This window comes from Gopherus evgoodei, chromosome 1 (genome assembly GCF_007399415.2).
Source record: "Gopherus evgoodei ecotype Sinaloan lineage chromosome 1, rGopEvg1_v1.p, whole genome shotgun sequence".
Classification (NCBI taxonomy): domain Eukaryota; kingdom Metazoa; phylum Chordata; order Testudines; family Testudinidae; genus Gopherus; species Gopherus evgoodei.
The window spans coordinates 278,372,308-278,388,816 of record NC_044322.1 but is presented as its reverse complement, the minus strand read 5'-3'; the positions used below and the strand labels follow the sequence as shown (position 1 = coordinate 278,388,816).

General features: G+C 39.9%; 1 protein-coding gene across 11 annotated transcripts in view; it reads right to left on the bottom strand.

Moving 5' to 3' along the window:
- UHRF1BP1L (UHRF1 binding protein 1 like) overlaps window positions 1-16,509 on the bottom strand; it is an 80,591-nt gene that overhangs the window by 39,329 nt on the left and 24,753 nt on the right. For 10 of the 11 annotated variants that reach the window (XR_003998470.1, XM_030548463.1, XM_030548462.1 and 7 more), the window contains 3 exons: window positions 9,635-9,797; window positions 8,206-8,244; window positions 3,819-3,910 (listed from right to left, as the gene is read on the bottom strand). Coding sequence is in view for 10 of the 11 variants with exons in the window: in XM_030548463.1 (XP_030404323.1) it covers window positions 3,819-3,910; window positions 8,206-8,244; window positions 9,635-9,797 (294 nt within the window). In the remaining variant the exon portion in view is untranslated. Of the gene's footprint in view, window positions 1-3,818; window positions 3,911-8,205; window positions 8,245-9,634; window positions 9,798-11,092; window positions 11,674-16,509 lie in introns of those variants that run through there. The other variant, XM_030548466.1, reaches the window with a different exon arrangement.

Genomic DNA, 16,509 nt, shown 5'->3' with positions numbered 1-16,509 from the left:
CCACTGCGGGCAGCTCAGAGCCTGTTGAATCCCGCAGCAGGCCGTATGTTGTGCAGGCCTGTTGTAAAGGTTCATTCCTCTTTTACCTGTAAAGAGTTAAGAAGCTCAGATAACCTGGGTGACACCTGACGAAAAGGACCAATAAGGGGAGAAGATACTTTCAAATCTGTGGGGGAAGGTTTTTTGACTGTCTCTCTTGGAGCCAGCTGGGAAACAGGGCAGGGGAAAATACATCTCCCTAGCTATATCTGAACTAAGCATCTAGTCTTGCAGAAATAGTAAGTAATAGCAGAAAAGAAATGCATTAGATTACCTTTTGTTTTAGCTTGTGAATTTTCCCTGTGCTAAGATGGAGGTTTATCCCTGGTTTTGTAACTTTAAAGTTTTGCCTAAAGGGGAAATCCTCTGTGTTTGAGTCTTTTGTTATTCTGTAAAGTACTTACCATCCTGATTTTACAGAGGTGATTCTTTTACCTTTTCTTTAATTAAAATTCTTCTTTTAAGAACCTGATTGATTTTTCATTGTTCTTAAGATCCAAGGGTTTGGGTCTGTGTTCACCTGTACCAATTGGTGAGGATATTATTCTCAAGCCTCCCCAGGAAAGGGGGTGTAGCGGTTTGGGGGGATATCTGGGCTCCAAGTGGCCCTCCCTGAATGTTTAGTTAAATCACTTGGTGGTGGCAGCGATACTAAGCCAAGGAAGGAATTTGTGCCTTGGGGAAGTTTTAACCTAAGCTGGTAAAAATAAGCTTAGGGGGTCTTTCATGCAGGTCCCCATATATGAACCCCAGAGTTAGGAGTGGGGAAGGAACCCTGACACAGGCATTGGGCCTAGTGGTTACCACAGGCATCAGAGTCCAGGGTCAGAGCTGGAGTCAGGAGCTCAGGATCAGAAGCAGTCAGAGCTGAAGTTAGAGGTCAGGATTGGAGCTGAAGATCAGTACCAGGTTACCTGGAATGGGGTCCAAGGCAGGAGCAGGACTATGAACAAGGCAAGAGCAGGAACTCTCTCAGCCATGGGCGAATGCTTTGAGCAGCTGCTGAACTGCTGCTGCTGTTGGGCTTCAGAGCCAGTCTGCTGACTTTTCCAACCCATCAGGTAGTGTAGCCAGTTAGATAGCCTACTTCAGGTTGCCCACAGACTGACTCCGTTACAGACCCTCATTCCTGACAATGATATTCTATTTACTGAGCAAATGGGAAGCAGATAGTATGTCCCAAAACAGAGATGTTTCCCTTTTTGGCATCACATGAAGTTGCTAAGACACAAAACTATGGCTTCCACATTTTCATATATGAAGGACTATTTTATCTTTCCCAGATTCTTCCTAATTATGATGACATTTTATGACTTGTGGGATATAGGAAGTCAGAGTAGATCATCATTGTGACACTGCACCCCATATTCTTCACATTGATATTATTATGGCATAATTATGATGCATTTTGTACAAGACAGGTCACGTGAGATGTCATTGGAAAAGTTATGATTTGCTGAATTTGATTATCCTATTTGAATGCATGCATAATTTTTGTATCTAAAATTAGGAATACTGACTATATAACTGTATTTCAAAACATGCTTACTCTGGGTGACATCACAACTAGCCTTTCTGGTACAACAAAGAAGAAGCCAGACAGTGCTGATGGGCCAACAGCAAAGACAATGGCTCCTCGAAAAACGTAACCTTCCTGAAAACCTCCCAGACAACCTATAAGTAATGGCTGTTATGACTCAGCAAGTTATGCCAGGGCATGTGACCAGGCACCATGACTGTGGACTCCATCTTGGGATGTCAGTGTTTTTCCACAAACTGAGTTTGGAACAAACGGTTCCCGCCATACGCTAAACCTATATAAGGCAGAGAGTGGCATCATCCATTGTTCTTCATTCGTCCACAACAGAACACCTCAGAGAAGCTCCTAAGTAAAAAGACTAAACTGGGGGAAGTGCTGGACCCAGGCTAAAGGGATTTCTAGCCGGTGTATGAAAAAGCTGGGGATTCCAAGCTGCGAAGCAAGAGCAGCTTGCACCTTGAGAATCTGCCAGCCTGCTTGTATCGTCAGCCAGGGTGAGAATTTGCTAATTCATATCCTCTATTTCTAGTATCTGAAGCTTAGTTTGTATTTTTGTTTATTTACTAGGTAATCGGCTTTGATCTGTTTGCTATCACTTAAAATGTATCTTAAGTAATTAATAAACTTATTTTATGCTTTAGCCTAAACCAGTAAGTTTGGAGTGAAGTGCTTGGGAATCTTAGCTCAAGGGGCTGCTGCATTTCTTCTCCATGCTGAGGGAGGGATGAACTCTGTGAGCTTATGCTGTACAGTTCTCTGTGCAGAGCAAGATGGCAAAATTTTGGCTTTATACTCCAGAAGGGAGTGCATGCCTGGGAAGCTGGTGGTTATCCTGGCTATAACCTCTCTGTTGTTGGTTCATGCAGTGACTGGTTAGGAAGCCTGCATGTAACTGCAGCTGGGTATGTCCCTGCCTGTGGGAATGCTGATGGAAGCGTAGGACCGAGAGCGGATCTGCAGCTTGTCACAGCAGCACAGTGTGAAAGGGAGCCCAGGCTGGTGGGTCAGAAGGCTTGGGCTCAGCAGTACCCTAGTTCCAGGTGGCACCCTGGGGGGAACCCATCATAATCATAATAGTTCCTTTTGGCCTTAAAATCTAATGCTATTAATGGTTACTTCTGGCCTTAAAATCTATTCTGTTGCTCTTAAAACATAGGTCTCTTTTCCTGGTAGTTGCAACAATTTTGCCACAGATGTTGAAGAGTCCCAATTAAGTTCCTGCCCTTCACACCCATTACTAGTCATTCCTTCTTTTTTGCATGGATTGAATCTTCAATGTCAAAATCAATTAGGCTGAGTTCACAGACTGTTATTCAATTTTTCTTTATTTGAATGTATTCCCAGGATTTAACTAGTTCTAGCTCTTAATTGATTTTCTAACACTTTCACCCTGTTGACCCTTTTCAAATTATGTTCAGCAGTCAGAACATTTTCAGATTAGACCCTAAACTACCCCCTTGTGTAGTCAAGACATTTTCTACTCAGTATAAAACTGCCTAGGCAGCTTAGTAACTACAACATTACTCTCTATTTTACCTTCTAATGGTGCCATATTAACATGAAGACTCAAGGAACACTTCCATGAGCTCTACTACAATCTCCTCTTTCAGGCAGATTTAGAAATTATGAGACCACAAGTTTGGGGCTCCCTGTCCCACCAATTATCTGATATTTTAGTCAGACTGGATTATGCATCAAATCTCTTAGGACAGATTTGGGTGATGTAGTCACTGAAGAAAACAGAACAATGAACTTTCACACCAGCTAATCTGGTCTTTAATGTTATCTATTAGACAAAAGTTAATATTTTGAAAGTAGCATATCTGTTTTCCAAATAATTGAAGCGATTTTGCCTTGGGCCTATCCAAAAGTATGTTGTTCTTGTGGTTCTTGAGATTTATTCCTCCATCCTAAAATGCATTACACAGATTAAACAATCCTATGAACTAGAACATGCAATATATATTTAGGATAAATGTTCAAGCTTGGGTGCCTAACGTTATACATCTAAATCTACATTAAATCACCTAAATAAGTGGCCTGATTTTAGGGGTGCCAAGCAAGCAGGCCCTGACCCTAAATTTTTAAAGGTTATTATACTTCACCTTTAGACGAATGGATCTAACCTGCTTTCGGATGCATATATATCCTCCAACCTGGACTGGTTCACGAGAACAGATCCGATAATTTTAAATGTTTTGTATCAAGTGCATGTCAATATTTAAAAACTGCAACTGACCTTTGTCCTGATGCAGTTGCTATAGGTGATGGTCCATTTGGGGCACGTGGTTCTTCACAAGTACTCATTTCCATTACTACTTTATCCAGGGACTTGAAAAAAAACACAAAGAAATTTGGTACAAATTTCAATTTACTGCAGTAGATTAATAGATAACTTAGATACCTCATAATTAAGAAGTAGTAAAAACATTAAGTAAAAATCTTTCATAAATATCCTCTGGCCATAGCATTTTACTAGAAAATCTTTAATAGAATACATAACCATTTCCATTTTTGGACTTTTGTTTATACAGTGTTTATATCAGATATCATTTTTTGCAACTATCCTAGACTTTTGCGGTCATATATAAAAACTTTGTATACTTCTTGACTTCTAGTCAGGGAAACAGTCTATTCATCACACTGTAGTATATTTCTCAAAGGCTGAACTCTGAATGAGTATAAAATGAGGAAGACATTTGATTTTCTCTACACAGTCAGTCTTTCAGTGTGAAGGTTCACATAATATTAGCTTTCATGCCCTTTGAATTTTCTCTATAGTGTTTTTCTTTTCAGACATTTTTATTGGAAAGTGTTTGAAACTGGTCTATTCTTGAAATGTATCAGTGCCCGCTAGACATTTTGTTGATATCTTTAAAACATTTTGTATCTACAAGAAAATTGACAGAGGTGAACTGTCAATAAATTTGCAATAATGGGTAGTTTTTGAGAATACAATATTTAAGATTAACAGTCATCTTTGCCATTATTTTTCATTATTGAGGCTGGACTTCTCAAAAAGGAGACTAAAGGAGTGAGGCACTCAAATCCCATTGATATTGAAGGATATAATAAAATAGCACAATTGCACCTTGCCAAATAATTTAACAAATGATTAAAAAAAAAACAAAAAAAACCCACAAATCACAACGTGTTATTCCCAGGAAAAGACCATCTAAATGCAGAAGCAGCCTCTTTGCCCCCGATATTAAAAACGGTCATGGTTTAAATTTATAACAACAGCTAAGGAGAATCTCTATTTTTAAAACTCGGTTCCTGCAACCTCTTTCCCTCTGACCTGGGCTAGTGTAACTTTGTCTCCTCTTAAACCCATTCAAAACTTTCCTGCTAAGATTATCTTCTTGGCCCATCGTTCTGACATCAGCACACTCATTATAAGTCTCTCCACTTGCTCGCCATTTCCACCACAAATACAAACATCTTGCCCTTAACTTCACAATTTTGGTTCCTTCACAATTTTTCATTGTTGTACCGAATGCCTCTATTATCTCAATCAGCCATTGCCTTCATACTTACATCAGCTTCTATCTCCCACTTGTCCACTTCTCCCATAAACACCTTTGCACTTTTCTTCCATGCTGCCCATTATACATGGAATGCCTTCCCTCCTCCCCCAAAATTCATAAGCTTATTACCTGATTCCACCTTAAGACTCATTTACTATGATGCCTACAGTGTGCTGCTAGCTGATATGGTGAGCTGAAACTACAGCTAATTGCTCAGCTAGCTCAATGAACAACAAACAAACCCTACAAAAACAAAAGAAACTCCTAATGCGCACACAATCATTTTATGAAAAAAGTAAAAACATAATTATCTAACTCAGCCTCCCTGCCCTTTCTGTTTGTTTCACTAATCTCTTAGGCCTTTTCTTAAAATAAGGTAACAAGATCTTTGAAATAGGAACTGCATTTTTCTATATGCCTGTACAGTACACAGCACAACGGGGCCCCAACTTGATTGGGCTACTGTAATGCAAATAATCAATAGAGCTTGACTATGGGCTCTCTCAAATAGATGCCTGATGCCTCCTCCCCGTTCTCCACTAAAAGGGCCGGTAATCATTTTTATTTTAGAACAGAAAACTGCTACACAGAGTCTGTGCAAGAGTCCTCCTTGAAATTATTTTGCTTAAAAAGTACAAATAGAAAGGGAAATTTAATTGTGAGCAAAGGCACTTAAAACATTTGCCACCATATTAAAAGATTGATTTCCTGAAAGCCTTTGTTTTTAACAAAAGACAACTGAGTTCTGGCAAGTGCACCACTAACTACTCGAGCTACCTAAATCATGTATACAGAGTATGCCAACTAAATGAAGGCTACTTAATCTCAACCTTGCTGTGACAGAGTGCAGGGTGCAAACAGGTGAGCCTGCACTCTGATTATTAGATATGAATTAGTTCCCCTGGAAAAAGCTGAAGGGATAATCAGTCAATCAGGCTGGCTGGCTGACAAGAAGAGGCACAAGGAGGAAGTGCAAGAGGGGAGAAAGAGGAACAGAGCTAGCCAAGCCTAGCCACAGAGAGGCTCAAAATAGGGATACCTCTGCTTCCCTTAGGCCCTGGAGAAAGGGCTAAAAGCTAGGTTAACGCTGTAAATAGACTGTTGCGCGGGGATCATTGTGAAAAGAATGGAGGGAACTTAAAATAAAAGGACATGGTGAAGGCACAACCACAGGAGTCTGTGCAGTTTCTGAGCGGAGAAGGCAAGAGAGGAGCCTTGCCAAATGACAATCGCCTTCTATTACACACATGCACCAACGATAATGCGGTTGTGGTGATGTAATTGAGGGCAGAATTCGGCTAATAGCCTGAAGTGTCCCATCCTGGTGAATACATTGCTTTCTAGAACCACCAGTGAGTTCCTGGTACATTCTATCATTGCATTATTAACTTTTCCTACCAATTCCCATCACGAAATCTGTTTGCAGGCAACTTATACAAATAATGAATAAGTACCTCTATTAATAGATTCAGATGGAAACTGAATAATGACAACCAGTGACTGTCAGCTAGTCTAGTTCTGGCTTCTCCAACCTCTCCTGAGAGGCTTGTAAGAAAAGAGATGATGAACTGACAAATTGCAGCAATCCAGTTCTATGTATCTCCTAATTTTGTTGGGTTCTGCCTACAACTAAAAACCAGGCTAAAGCCTTGGATATGTTTTCACTGTGTTGCAACTGGGTCGGGGGACAACCATGCTGTCACTGGATCCCAGGGCTAGGTTACAGTCATAGTGCGGAAAGGGCCTGAGAGAAAAAGTCAGACAAGAAGGCGGCAGGAACTTGCAATGAGACTAAAAGACAAAAATCCATATTTCAGGTAAAGCTGAAATAATTAGAAATGATAGAAAAAACAGTTTTTCTAATAGGAATCAAGCAACAACCTAGAGACCCTCGTCTTTTATAGGACAGGGATATAGTCGCCAGAATGATTACAAGCAGATGGAGATGACAAAACAAAGGACACACTGTACACACCAGCTAAGGTTTAAATTATTTCTAAATAACCTCAGGGAAACTATAAAACATTTTTTAAAAAGGAACATATTTACAACTACTATCTGAAGGCCCATGCTATCAAAAAGGTATTGAGAGTCGGTATGTTAGTGTAACAGTGCCCCTCTAGGCCAACCAGGGCATAGCCCCAGCTCACTCAGCTCAGTGGGTCTGTCAGTCTATTCTGGCTACCCCAGAATCTGGAAAATCCTCTCTGATCTCGGGTCCATCAGGAGGTTGGTAGGAGAACCCAGCCACTCCACTGGGTTCCAGCTCAAGGCCCTCAAGCTGGAAAAGCAGGACCAGGGTTCACAGACTCTGACAGTGGCCTGAGCTCCTTCCTACCTTCCCCTGGGCCTCTGCAGGCTCTTCAACTGCTGGTCTGTTCGTGCCTTGTTCGAGTGTTGTTTCTGGGCAGCTCTTTAGCAGTTTGCTGACAGGAGTTCCTTTCTCCAGCCTGCTCACTCTTCCCGGGACCCCCGTGCCCTTCTGCTTCCCAGACCTTTTATTCTCCCAACTGCTGTGAGGCTACCAATTAGCACTGTCCGACAGTACCACTATTAACCCTTTGACTGCTGAGCCCGCGTGGGGTACATATACTGCATGACAGATATTATTTGCAAAGTCATGTGTAAAAAAAGCTGAAAATGGCTGAAAACTTAGAAACTGGATTGTAACCGACCACAAATTCCAGTGATAAATTATGATTGGTGATATTCTAAACAAAAGCAGTTCTTAACCATGTTTGTAGCTGTTTCCACCACTTCACACTGACTCAACAGACATTCTAGTCTTCAGAGTGATGTCTGAGGTTACTATGCATGCTGGTTGTGTTGTTCTGTAGGTGGCTGTGTTTATTTGTATATGATTTGTGTTATGCTGGGAGAGGTGTGCGGCTGAGAACTTAAAAATTGGACAGTAAAAGACCACAAAACCCAGTGATGATTCAACCTGGTGCTGTGCTGAACAAAAGTAGTTCTCAACTATGATTGTAGCTGTTTCCATCACTTCACAATGACTCAGACATTTTAGGCTTCAGAGTGACATACAGAATGTCATTCCTGGAATCTTATATATCTACTTTTTGGGTTGATTTCAGAACTTACCAGACTGATTGGATGAGTTTTCAATTTTGTCCACGGTATCTGAAAGAGAAAACATTATGCTAAAGCAAATCAAAACAAACATCTAAGAAAATGCATAGTAATCAAGATATCTGTCATTTTTATTTTCTAGATATAAAAATAAAATTTACATTGACCTGCTGGACTTGCATGTGATCTTTTGAAGTTAGTACAAATAATAAATAATTTTATGTGAGAAATATACATCATATAACACACAAAGTCATGTGGCCACAGGGAAAGGTAGCTTAGGAGCTACTGGTGGCAGAAAGGAAAAAGGACCAAAAAAATTAATCTGTCTCTTTAATTCTGTGTTGCCAGACGTAAGAAAAGTCCAACTATTTTTCACATTCCTTCCTTAAAAACAAAACAAAAACCCATATTTGCTATGTTATGATATAAATCATGATAGCTTGCTTTCTCAATTCCCATTCTAGCATGGTCTGGGAAAGAGGACAGTAGTAGGGTTGTGTATCACATTACTTCCTAGCAAGAGAGACTGAAGGAGCACTGTCCACTGGCTCCAGAGATTTATCTCCAGTTTTCAGCCAGAGTATGTCACCATAATATACTGCCTCTGAGGGATGGGAAAGGGGAGGGGGGGAGTGATACCATATGAAAGAAAGTGGCAGAAAAAGTACAGTAGAAATCAGAGTTACAAATACAAGAGTTACAAACTGACTGGTCAATCACACACCTTATTGGAAACCAGAAGTATGCAATAAAAAGCAAATACTATACAGCACAGCACTGTGTTAAAAATAAACTACTAAAATATAAAGGAAAAGTTTTTTAAAAATTTGACAAACTGGTTGTGCTTGTTTCATTTAAATTAAGATGGTTAAAAGGAGCATTTTTCTTCTGCATAGCAAAGTTTCTAAGCTGTATTAAATCAACGTTCAGTTGTAAACTTTTGAAAGAACAACCATAACATTTTGTTTAGCGTTACAAACATTTCAGAATTATGAACAACATCCATTCCTGAAGTGTTCGTAACTGAGGTTCTACTGTAACACACAAAAGAACAAAGAATAATTAAAGCAGATGGTATGTCATAGCCAAAGGAAACTCCAGTAGCTTTCTCTGCAAAAATATAAAATCCCTTGCTCCGTTTCAATGTGCATATGAGGAAAATTCCACTTGGATAAAGAAAAAATAAATTAAATCACTGTTCATTTTCATTGCTTCGGTCATAATCATACAAGGGATAACAAGTAAGAAAATTTTCTACTATCTAATGCCTCCATCCTCTTTTTATGAACCTGTTAAACACCTACAACAAATTTTTAACATTATGAAATTCAGAATTAGCAATTTTCAGACATCTTGAAAATAAGTTTTAAGAAGGCAGAAAAGACAAAAAGTGAGAAAGTCTTTCTTAATTACTGTTTCAACATAATAAAATGCTCACCCTAATAGCTGCTTTATTGCAAAAAACCTTGTTTATAGCAAGCCATGTTGGAAGATCCAGCATGTTCTGAAGCACCTCTTCATCCAACTCTAAATTGGTCAGCTGACCTTCCCCTTTTAAAGTGCTCAGATTGATTTTGTCAGGTGACAGGTTTTTGGTGAACCTAAAAGAGAATATACATTAAAGCTTAAGTTAATGTCACATAAAGCAATTAGTTATCCATGTCATAGCTCATAATCAGCACAGAAATAATCTGAAAAGAACAGATTTCAAAGTACAGTTTGACCTTAAAACTGACATGGTAAAAATGGCCCAGGGGTTTCACTGTTATTTGTCCCTCAAGGACTTCCGTATCAAATCTGCTCATTTACAAGTAAACAAATGGACTCAACAATTAAGATGTGTTCTTTCTGGTTTGTCTGTCATCAGGAATAAAGATTCTGTACTTAGAATTTAGCTAACAATTCTTTTGACGTTGTATGAGCCAGAACAGAATCCAGCTCATTCTCCTTTGAACTGTTTTGGTGCTGTAGGGCTAACAGGAGAAAAACTAGTGAAAATGTATTTTTTTCCTTAAATAAATAGATATGACTATGAATAAACTCAGGTGGCAGATTTTTGTAAAAATAAAAGCTTTTTACTCTGAAGTCACTTTTCTAACTTTATTCGCACTTTAAGCTTGACAAAAATCTTGTATAAATTATACTTAAAATATTCATTATAGTTTAATTTCAGAATTTATTAAAAACATATGGTAGAAACTGTTTTGTTGCATAGGATTCTAGTGTATTTACAATGTAGCAATTAAAAGAGAGGATTATAAATCCTACCATAAGTGCTTTTTTGTCAGAGTATACTTTGAAGTATCATGATCCAACTTGTGAAAGCTGGCTGACCCCCCTTAATAGATTACAAGCGGTCAGTAGGTGGGGGGGCGGGGGTGAGTACTGCTCATGGACACAATAGCCTGAACTTTTTCACTATCTCTTTTCCTCTGCCTCAAAGCAGGAAGATCCTGCTCCAAACCAGTCAGTACTACCCAGATAAGGGGAACATGAGATTTTACACTTACCAATCAAGTATTAACACGCAAGGGTCTTTGTCTGAATGTGTATAAAAGGTTTGTGAAATTTGTGTAAGACAGAGTCTTTTGTACCAAGGTACAGGCTCTCCTTTTTCTGCAGAATAAAGCATTTTTCCTTATCCCTGTCAGGCTGTTAAATTGGCTCTCAGCTAGGCAGACCTGATATTTTGGTAACAAACTACACTGCAAAGTCTTCTATATATTTTTAAAACTGAGAAATCTCAAAAGATGATACACATACTGTACATATTACTATTTTATTAAAAGGCACAATAATTTACTTAAATCAGCATAAAACAGTCCATGTGATTGTGCCAATCAGAGCACAGCCTAGTGATGTATAGCAAAGCCGAGGGGTGCTTGGCGAAACTTACCTATCTATCTAAGTTCTTATATCACACGTAGCACGTTTTATCCGCTTTGCTGGATCAGGGCCTGAGTGCCTAACTTTCTGCCATCGAAGTTTGTTTTCAATTCACAACCTGGACTCTCATTTTACAGCTTCAGATAGTACATCACCACGTCCACTGTGTTTTGGGTCCTTTCAGTAGCAGATTGCCACTTGTCGGTCTTTGCCAGAAGGATGGGGAAAACATTCTAGGAATCACCACTTTGCTGCCATGTCCATGCCAGTTACAACTCATATGTTTTCTCTGAACTGAGAGAGCCTGGTTCCTAAGAAAACTGTCAGGCTTCTAGTTAAGCTAGGCTTTTGTTTTTATTTTTCATGCTTTTTTCCCACCAATCTGCAATTACTGCTGAAAATATCTGGCAATCACTTTCCCAGTTTGATTGTTACATCATGTTCTGGAAGCATCAAAATTTATAAGCACACTACCCTGCTTAACAAAAAACAAAATGCCCAACACACATACAACAGTTTAAGTGTCCTGTTAAGGACATGAGATATCATAGAATATCAGCGTTGGAAGGGACCTCGGGAGGTCATCTAGTCCAACCCCCTGCTCAAAGCAGGACCAATTCCCAACTAAATCATCCCAGCCAGGGCTTTGTCAAGCCTGACCTTAAAAACCTCTAAGGAAGGAGATTCCGCCACCTCCCTAGGTAACCCATTCCAGTGCTTCACCACGCTCCTTGTGAAAAAGTTTTTCCTAATATCCAACCTAAACCTTCCCCACTGCAACTTGAGACCATTACTCCTTGTTCTGTCATCTGTTACTTCTGAGAACAGTCTAGAGCCATCCTCTTTGGAACCCCTTTTCAGGTAGTTGAAAGCAGCTATCAAATATCTCCTCATTCTTCTCTTTTGCAGACTAAACAATCCCAGTTTTTTCAGCCTCTCCTCATAGGTCATGTGCTCCAGCCCCCTAATTATTTTTGTTGCCCTCCGCTGGACTCTTTCCAATTTTTCCACATCCTTCTTGTAGTGTGGGGCCCAAAACTGGAAACAGTATTCCAGATGAATCCTCACCAATGCCGAATAGAGGGGAATGATCACGTCCCTCGATCTGCTGGCAATGCCCCTACTTGTACAGCCTTATACAGCCGTTAGCCTTCTTGGCAACAAGCGCACACTGTTGACTCATATCCAGCTTCTCATCCACTGTAACCCCTAGGTCCTTTTCTGCAGAACTGCTGCCTAGCCATTCGGTCCCTAGTCTGTAGCAGTGCATGGGATTCTTCCGTCCTAAGTGCAGGACTCTGCACTTGTCCTTGCAGAACCTCATCAGATTTCTTTTGGACCAATCCTCTGATTTGTCTAGGTCCCTCTGTATCCTATCCCTACCCTCCAGTGTATCTACCACTCCTCCCAGTTTAGCGTCATCTGCAAACTTGCTGAGAGTGCTGTCCACACCATCCTCTAGATCATTAATGAAGATATTGAACAAAGCCAGCCCCAGGACCGACCCTTGGGGCACTCTGCTTGATACCGGCTGCCAACTAGACATGGAGCCATTGATCGCTACCCATTGAGCCTGATGATCTAGCCAGCTTTCTATCCACATTATAGACCATTCATCCTGCCCATACTTCTTTAACTTGCCAGCAAGAATAGTGTGGGAGATCGTATCAAAAGCTTTGCTAAAGTCAAGAAATAACACGTCCACTGCTTTCCCCTCATCCACAGAGCCAGTTATCTCCTCATAGAAGGCAATTAGGTTAGTCAGGCATGACTTGCCTTTGGTGAATCCATGCTAACTGTTCCTGATTACTTTCCTCTCCTCTTAAGTGCTTCATATTTGATTCCTTGAGGAATCCTTGTCCTCTCTGTTATTGTCCACACCCTCATTTTTGTGTAATTTGCAAACTTTATTACTGATGATTTTAAGTTGTCTTCCAGGACATTGATAAAAGTGTTAAACAGCATAGGGCCATGAACCAGTCATGTCACTCAACCAGACATCATAACCACATAGAATTCCACCACTGCCTACCAGTTTAAGCACAACTTTTTATTTTCAAGACTAAGAAGAACGCAAGAAACCGTTTTAGATTCACTGATTCCAAGGCCAGAGGGGACCATTGTGATAATCTAGTCTGACCTTCTATAGAATTTCCACAAAATAATTGCTAGAGTACATCTTTTAGAAAAACAGCCAATCTTGATTTAAACATTGTCAGCAATGGAGAATCCAGCACGATATTTGCTATATTATTCAGTGGTTAATTACTCTCACTGTTAAAGATGTATACCTTATTTCCAGTCTGAATTGGTCTAGCTTCAACTTCCAGCCATTGGATCAAGTTACACCTTTCTCTGCTAGATTGAAGAGCTCATTGTTGAACATTTGTTCCACAAGTACAGACTTACAGACCGTAATCAAGTCACTCCTGAACCTTTTCTTTGTAAAGCTAAACAGATCAAGCTCCTTGAATATACTATTAGGCATATTTTCTATCATTTAATCATTCTCATGGCTCTTCTCTGAACCCCACCCCCAGTTCATCAACATCTTTCTTGAATTGTGGACACTAGAATTGAACATAGTATTCCGGAAGCAGTCACACCAGTGCCAAGTGCAGAGATAAGATAACCTCTGTATTTCTACTCAAGAGTCCCTTGTTTATGCATCCCAGGATCATATTCGCTCCTTTGGCCAGAGCATCACACTGGGAGTTCATGTTCAGCTGATTATCCACCATGACCCTCAAATCTTTTTCATAGTCACTGCTTCTTGTGAGGGTTCTCTATCCCACAAATATGGCCTACATCCTTTGTTCCTAGATATATATTTTTACATTTAGCCATATAGAAACACACTTTCCTTGTGCCCAGTTTATCAAGCAATCCAGATTGCTTTGTAGCAGTGACTTGTGCTCTGTTATTTTCCACTCCCCCATTTGTGTTTAATTTTCAGACTTTATGTTGTCTTCCAGGTCATTGATAAAAGTGTTAAACAGCGCAGGACCAAGAACCAATCCCTTTGGGACCCCACTGGAAACACACCTTGATGATGATTCCAGATTTGCAATTACATTTTGAGACCTATCAGTGAGCTAGGTTTTATTCCATTTAATGTGTGTTATGTTCATTTTATATAATTCTAATTTTTTAATCAAAATGTCTCGTGTTACCAAGTCAAATGCCTTACAGATGTCTCTGTATATTATATCAATGTTAATACTTTTATCAACTAAACCTGTAATCTCAACCCCAAAAAAATCTCAAGTTAGTTTGACAGTATTCATTTTCTATAAACCCATGTTGATTTGCATTAATTACGTTAGCTTCCTTTAATTCTTTATTAAAGGAGTCACATATTAGCCACTCCATTGTCTTGCCTGGGATATATATCAGGCTGACAGGCCTCTAATTATGCACGTCGTCCCATTTATACTTTTTAAAAATTGGCACATTAGTTTTTTCTAGTGTTCTGGAACATCCCCAGTGCTCCAACTGAAACCCATTTAGTTAGAGAGATGTGTTTTGTTTTTTCTTTTTTTAAAGAGAGATTGTTTCATTCCTTAAAGATTGTTTAAAGAGATTTCTTTTCTGAAAATGTCAAGTTTTTGATTACCGACCAACTTAATTTTTTTAAAAATGTAGATAAACCTAGACAAATTGCTTCTGGTTCAATTATAATTTTATTTCTTAGTTACTTAATAACTATCATTAAGAAACAAAATCTGGAGCTACTGTAAAAGGTGACCATAATTATTTTCAAGGTTATGAAGAGAAGCTTACTCACCCTGTGCAGTAACTGTGGTTCTTTGAGATGTGTCCCTATGGGTGCTCCACTCTAGGCATGCTTGTATCCCCTGTGCCTCAGCACAGAGATTTTAGGTAGCAGTGTCCGTTCACCTTGCACATGCACTGTCCCCATTACAATGCTATATAACCCTTATGCAGGGCATGAAACGGGCAAACCACCCGCAGTTTCTTTTCTGCCACAAAGTTCACTGGAATGAACTTGGAAGCAGAGGGGAGGAGCGTGAGTAGTGGAGCACCCACGGGGAACACACCTCGAAGAACCACAGTTACTGCACAGAGCGAGTAACCTTCTCCTCTTTTTCGAGTAGTGTCCCTATAGATGCTCCACATTACACGATTGTGAAGCAGTACCCCTAATGAAGGGGTGGAGCTTCAGAGTCAAGTTAAGAATTGAGGATGAGACAGACAAAGATGGTATCGGATTCTCAATTGTGAGTAACTGCATAATGTTCAGCAAATGTAAGAGCAAATGTCCAGGTTGTGGTTCTACATATTTCTGTGACTGGAACATTTTGGAGAAAGGCTATGTAAGGCTCTGTAAGTGACAAGGAATCTCGTGGAGTGAGTTCATATTCTAGAAGAAGGTTGAAAATTCCTCTAATATCCCTGTGAGACCAATAGTGGTAAGAAATGCAGCTCAATATCCATCTAGAGTCTCTTTGGAGATTGAGGATCCCTTAGATCTGTCTGCAATGGAGAGAAATTGTCTAGGAGATTTCCTGAAGGGCTTAGCCCTATCTAAATAAAAGGCTAATGCTCTACTGACATCAAGTATGTGAAATGTTGCATTTCTTTTGTCTCATGACTTTGGAAAGATAACTGGGAGGTGGATTAATTGGTTTATGAGGAAGTCCAAAGATATTTTTGTTAGGAATATGGGGGGCGGTCACAGTGTGACCTTGTCTTTTAAAAGACTGTGAAAGGGAGGTACGCCATTAGAGCCCTTATCTCTTCCACTCTTTTAGAAGAAGTAATAGCTGCTAGAAATGCAGTGTAGAAGGGAGCAGGTGGCCATGAGTTAAAAGGGAGGTCTTGTAATATACCTGAGGATAAAGTTGTGATCCTCTGCCAATGCGTGGCAGCTGATTTTGAGAAAAGGCTACCTAGACCTTTGAGAAAACTTCTTGTTGTGGGATGAGCAAAAACAGAATCACCCTCTATTTTATGATGGAAGGTCATGACAGCTACAAGGTGCACCTTTATGGAGTTCAGAAATAATCCTGACCTTTTTAGTTCTAGGATGTAATCTAGCACAAATGACAACGGAAAGGATGTTGGAGGAATGTGCCTCGAGTCACTCCAGAATTTGATTCTCTTCCAGTTTTTGATATGTATGTGTATCATAAGTAGTATGTTTCCTGCTATGTAAAAGCACCACCTTTACATCCTCATTTCTAACCCCTCGAACCATTGACCAGCCATGTCTTGAGCTGGAAAACCTGGAGATTGAGATGATGGACCTGGCCATCACCCTAAAAGAGGAGATGAGGAACAGGCTGGAGAGTGACTGGCAAATAGCCAGCTAAGTATGGTAGGAGAACGATGTTTGTCTTGACCACGTGGGAACTACAAGTATAGCCCTGGCTTTTTCTCCCTCTATCTTGATCAGGACCTTGA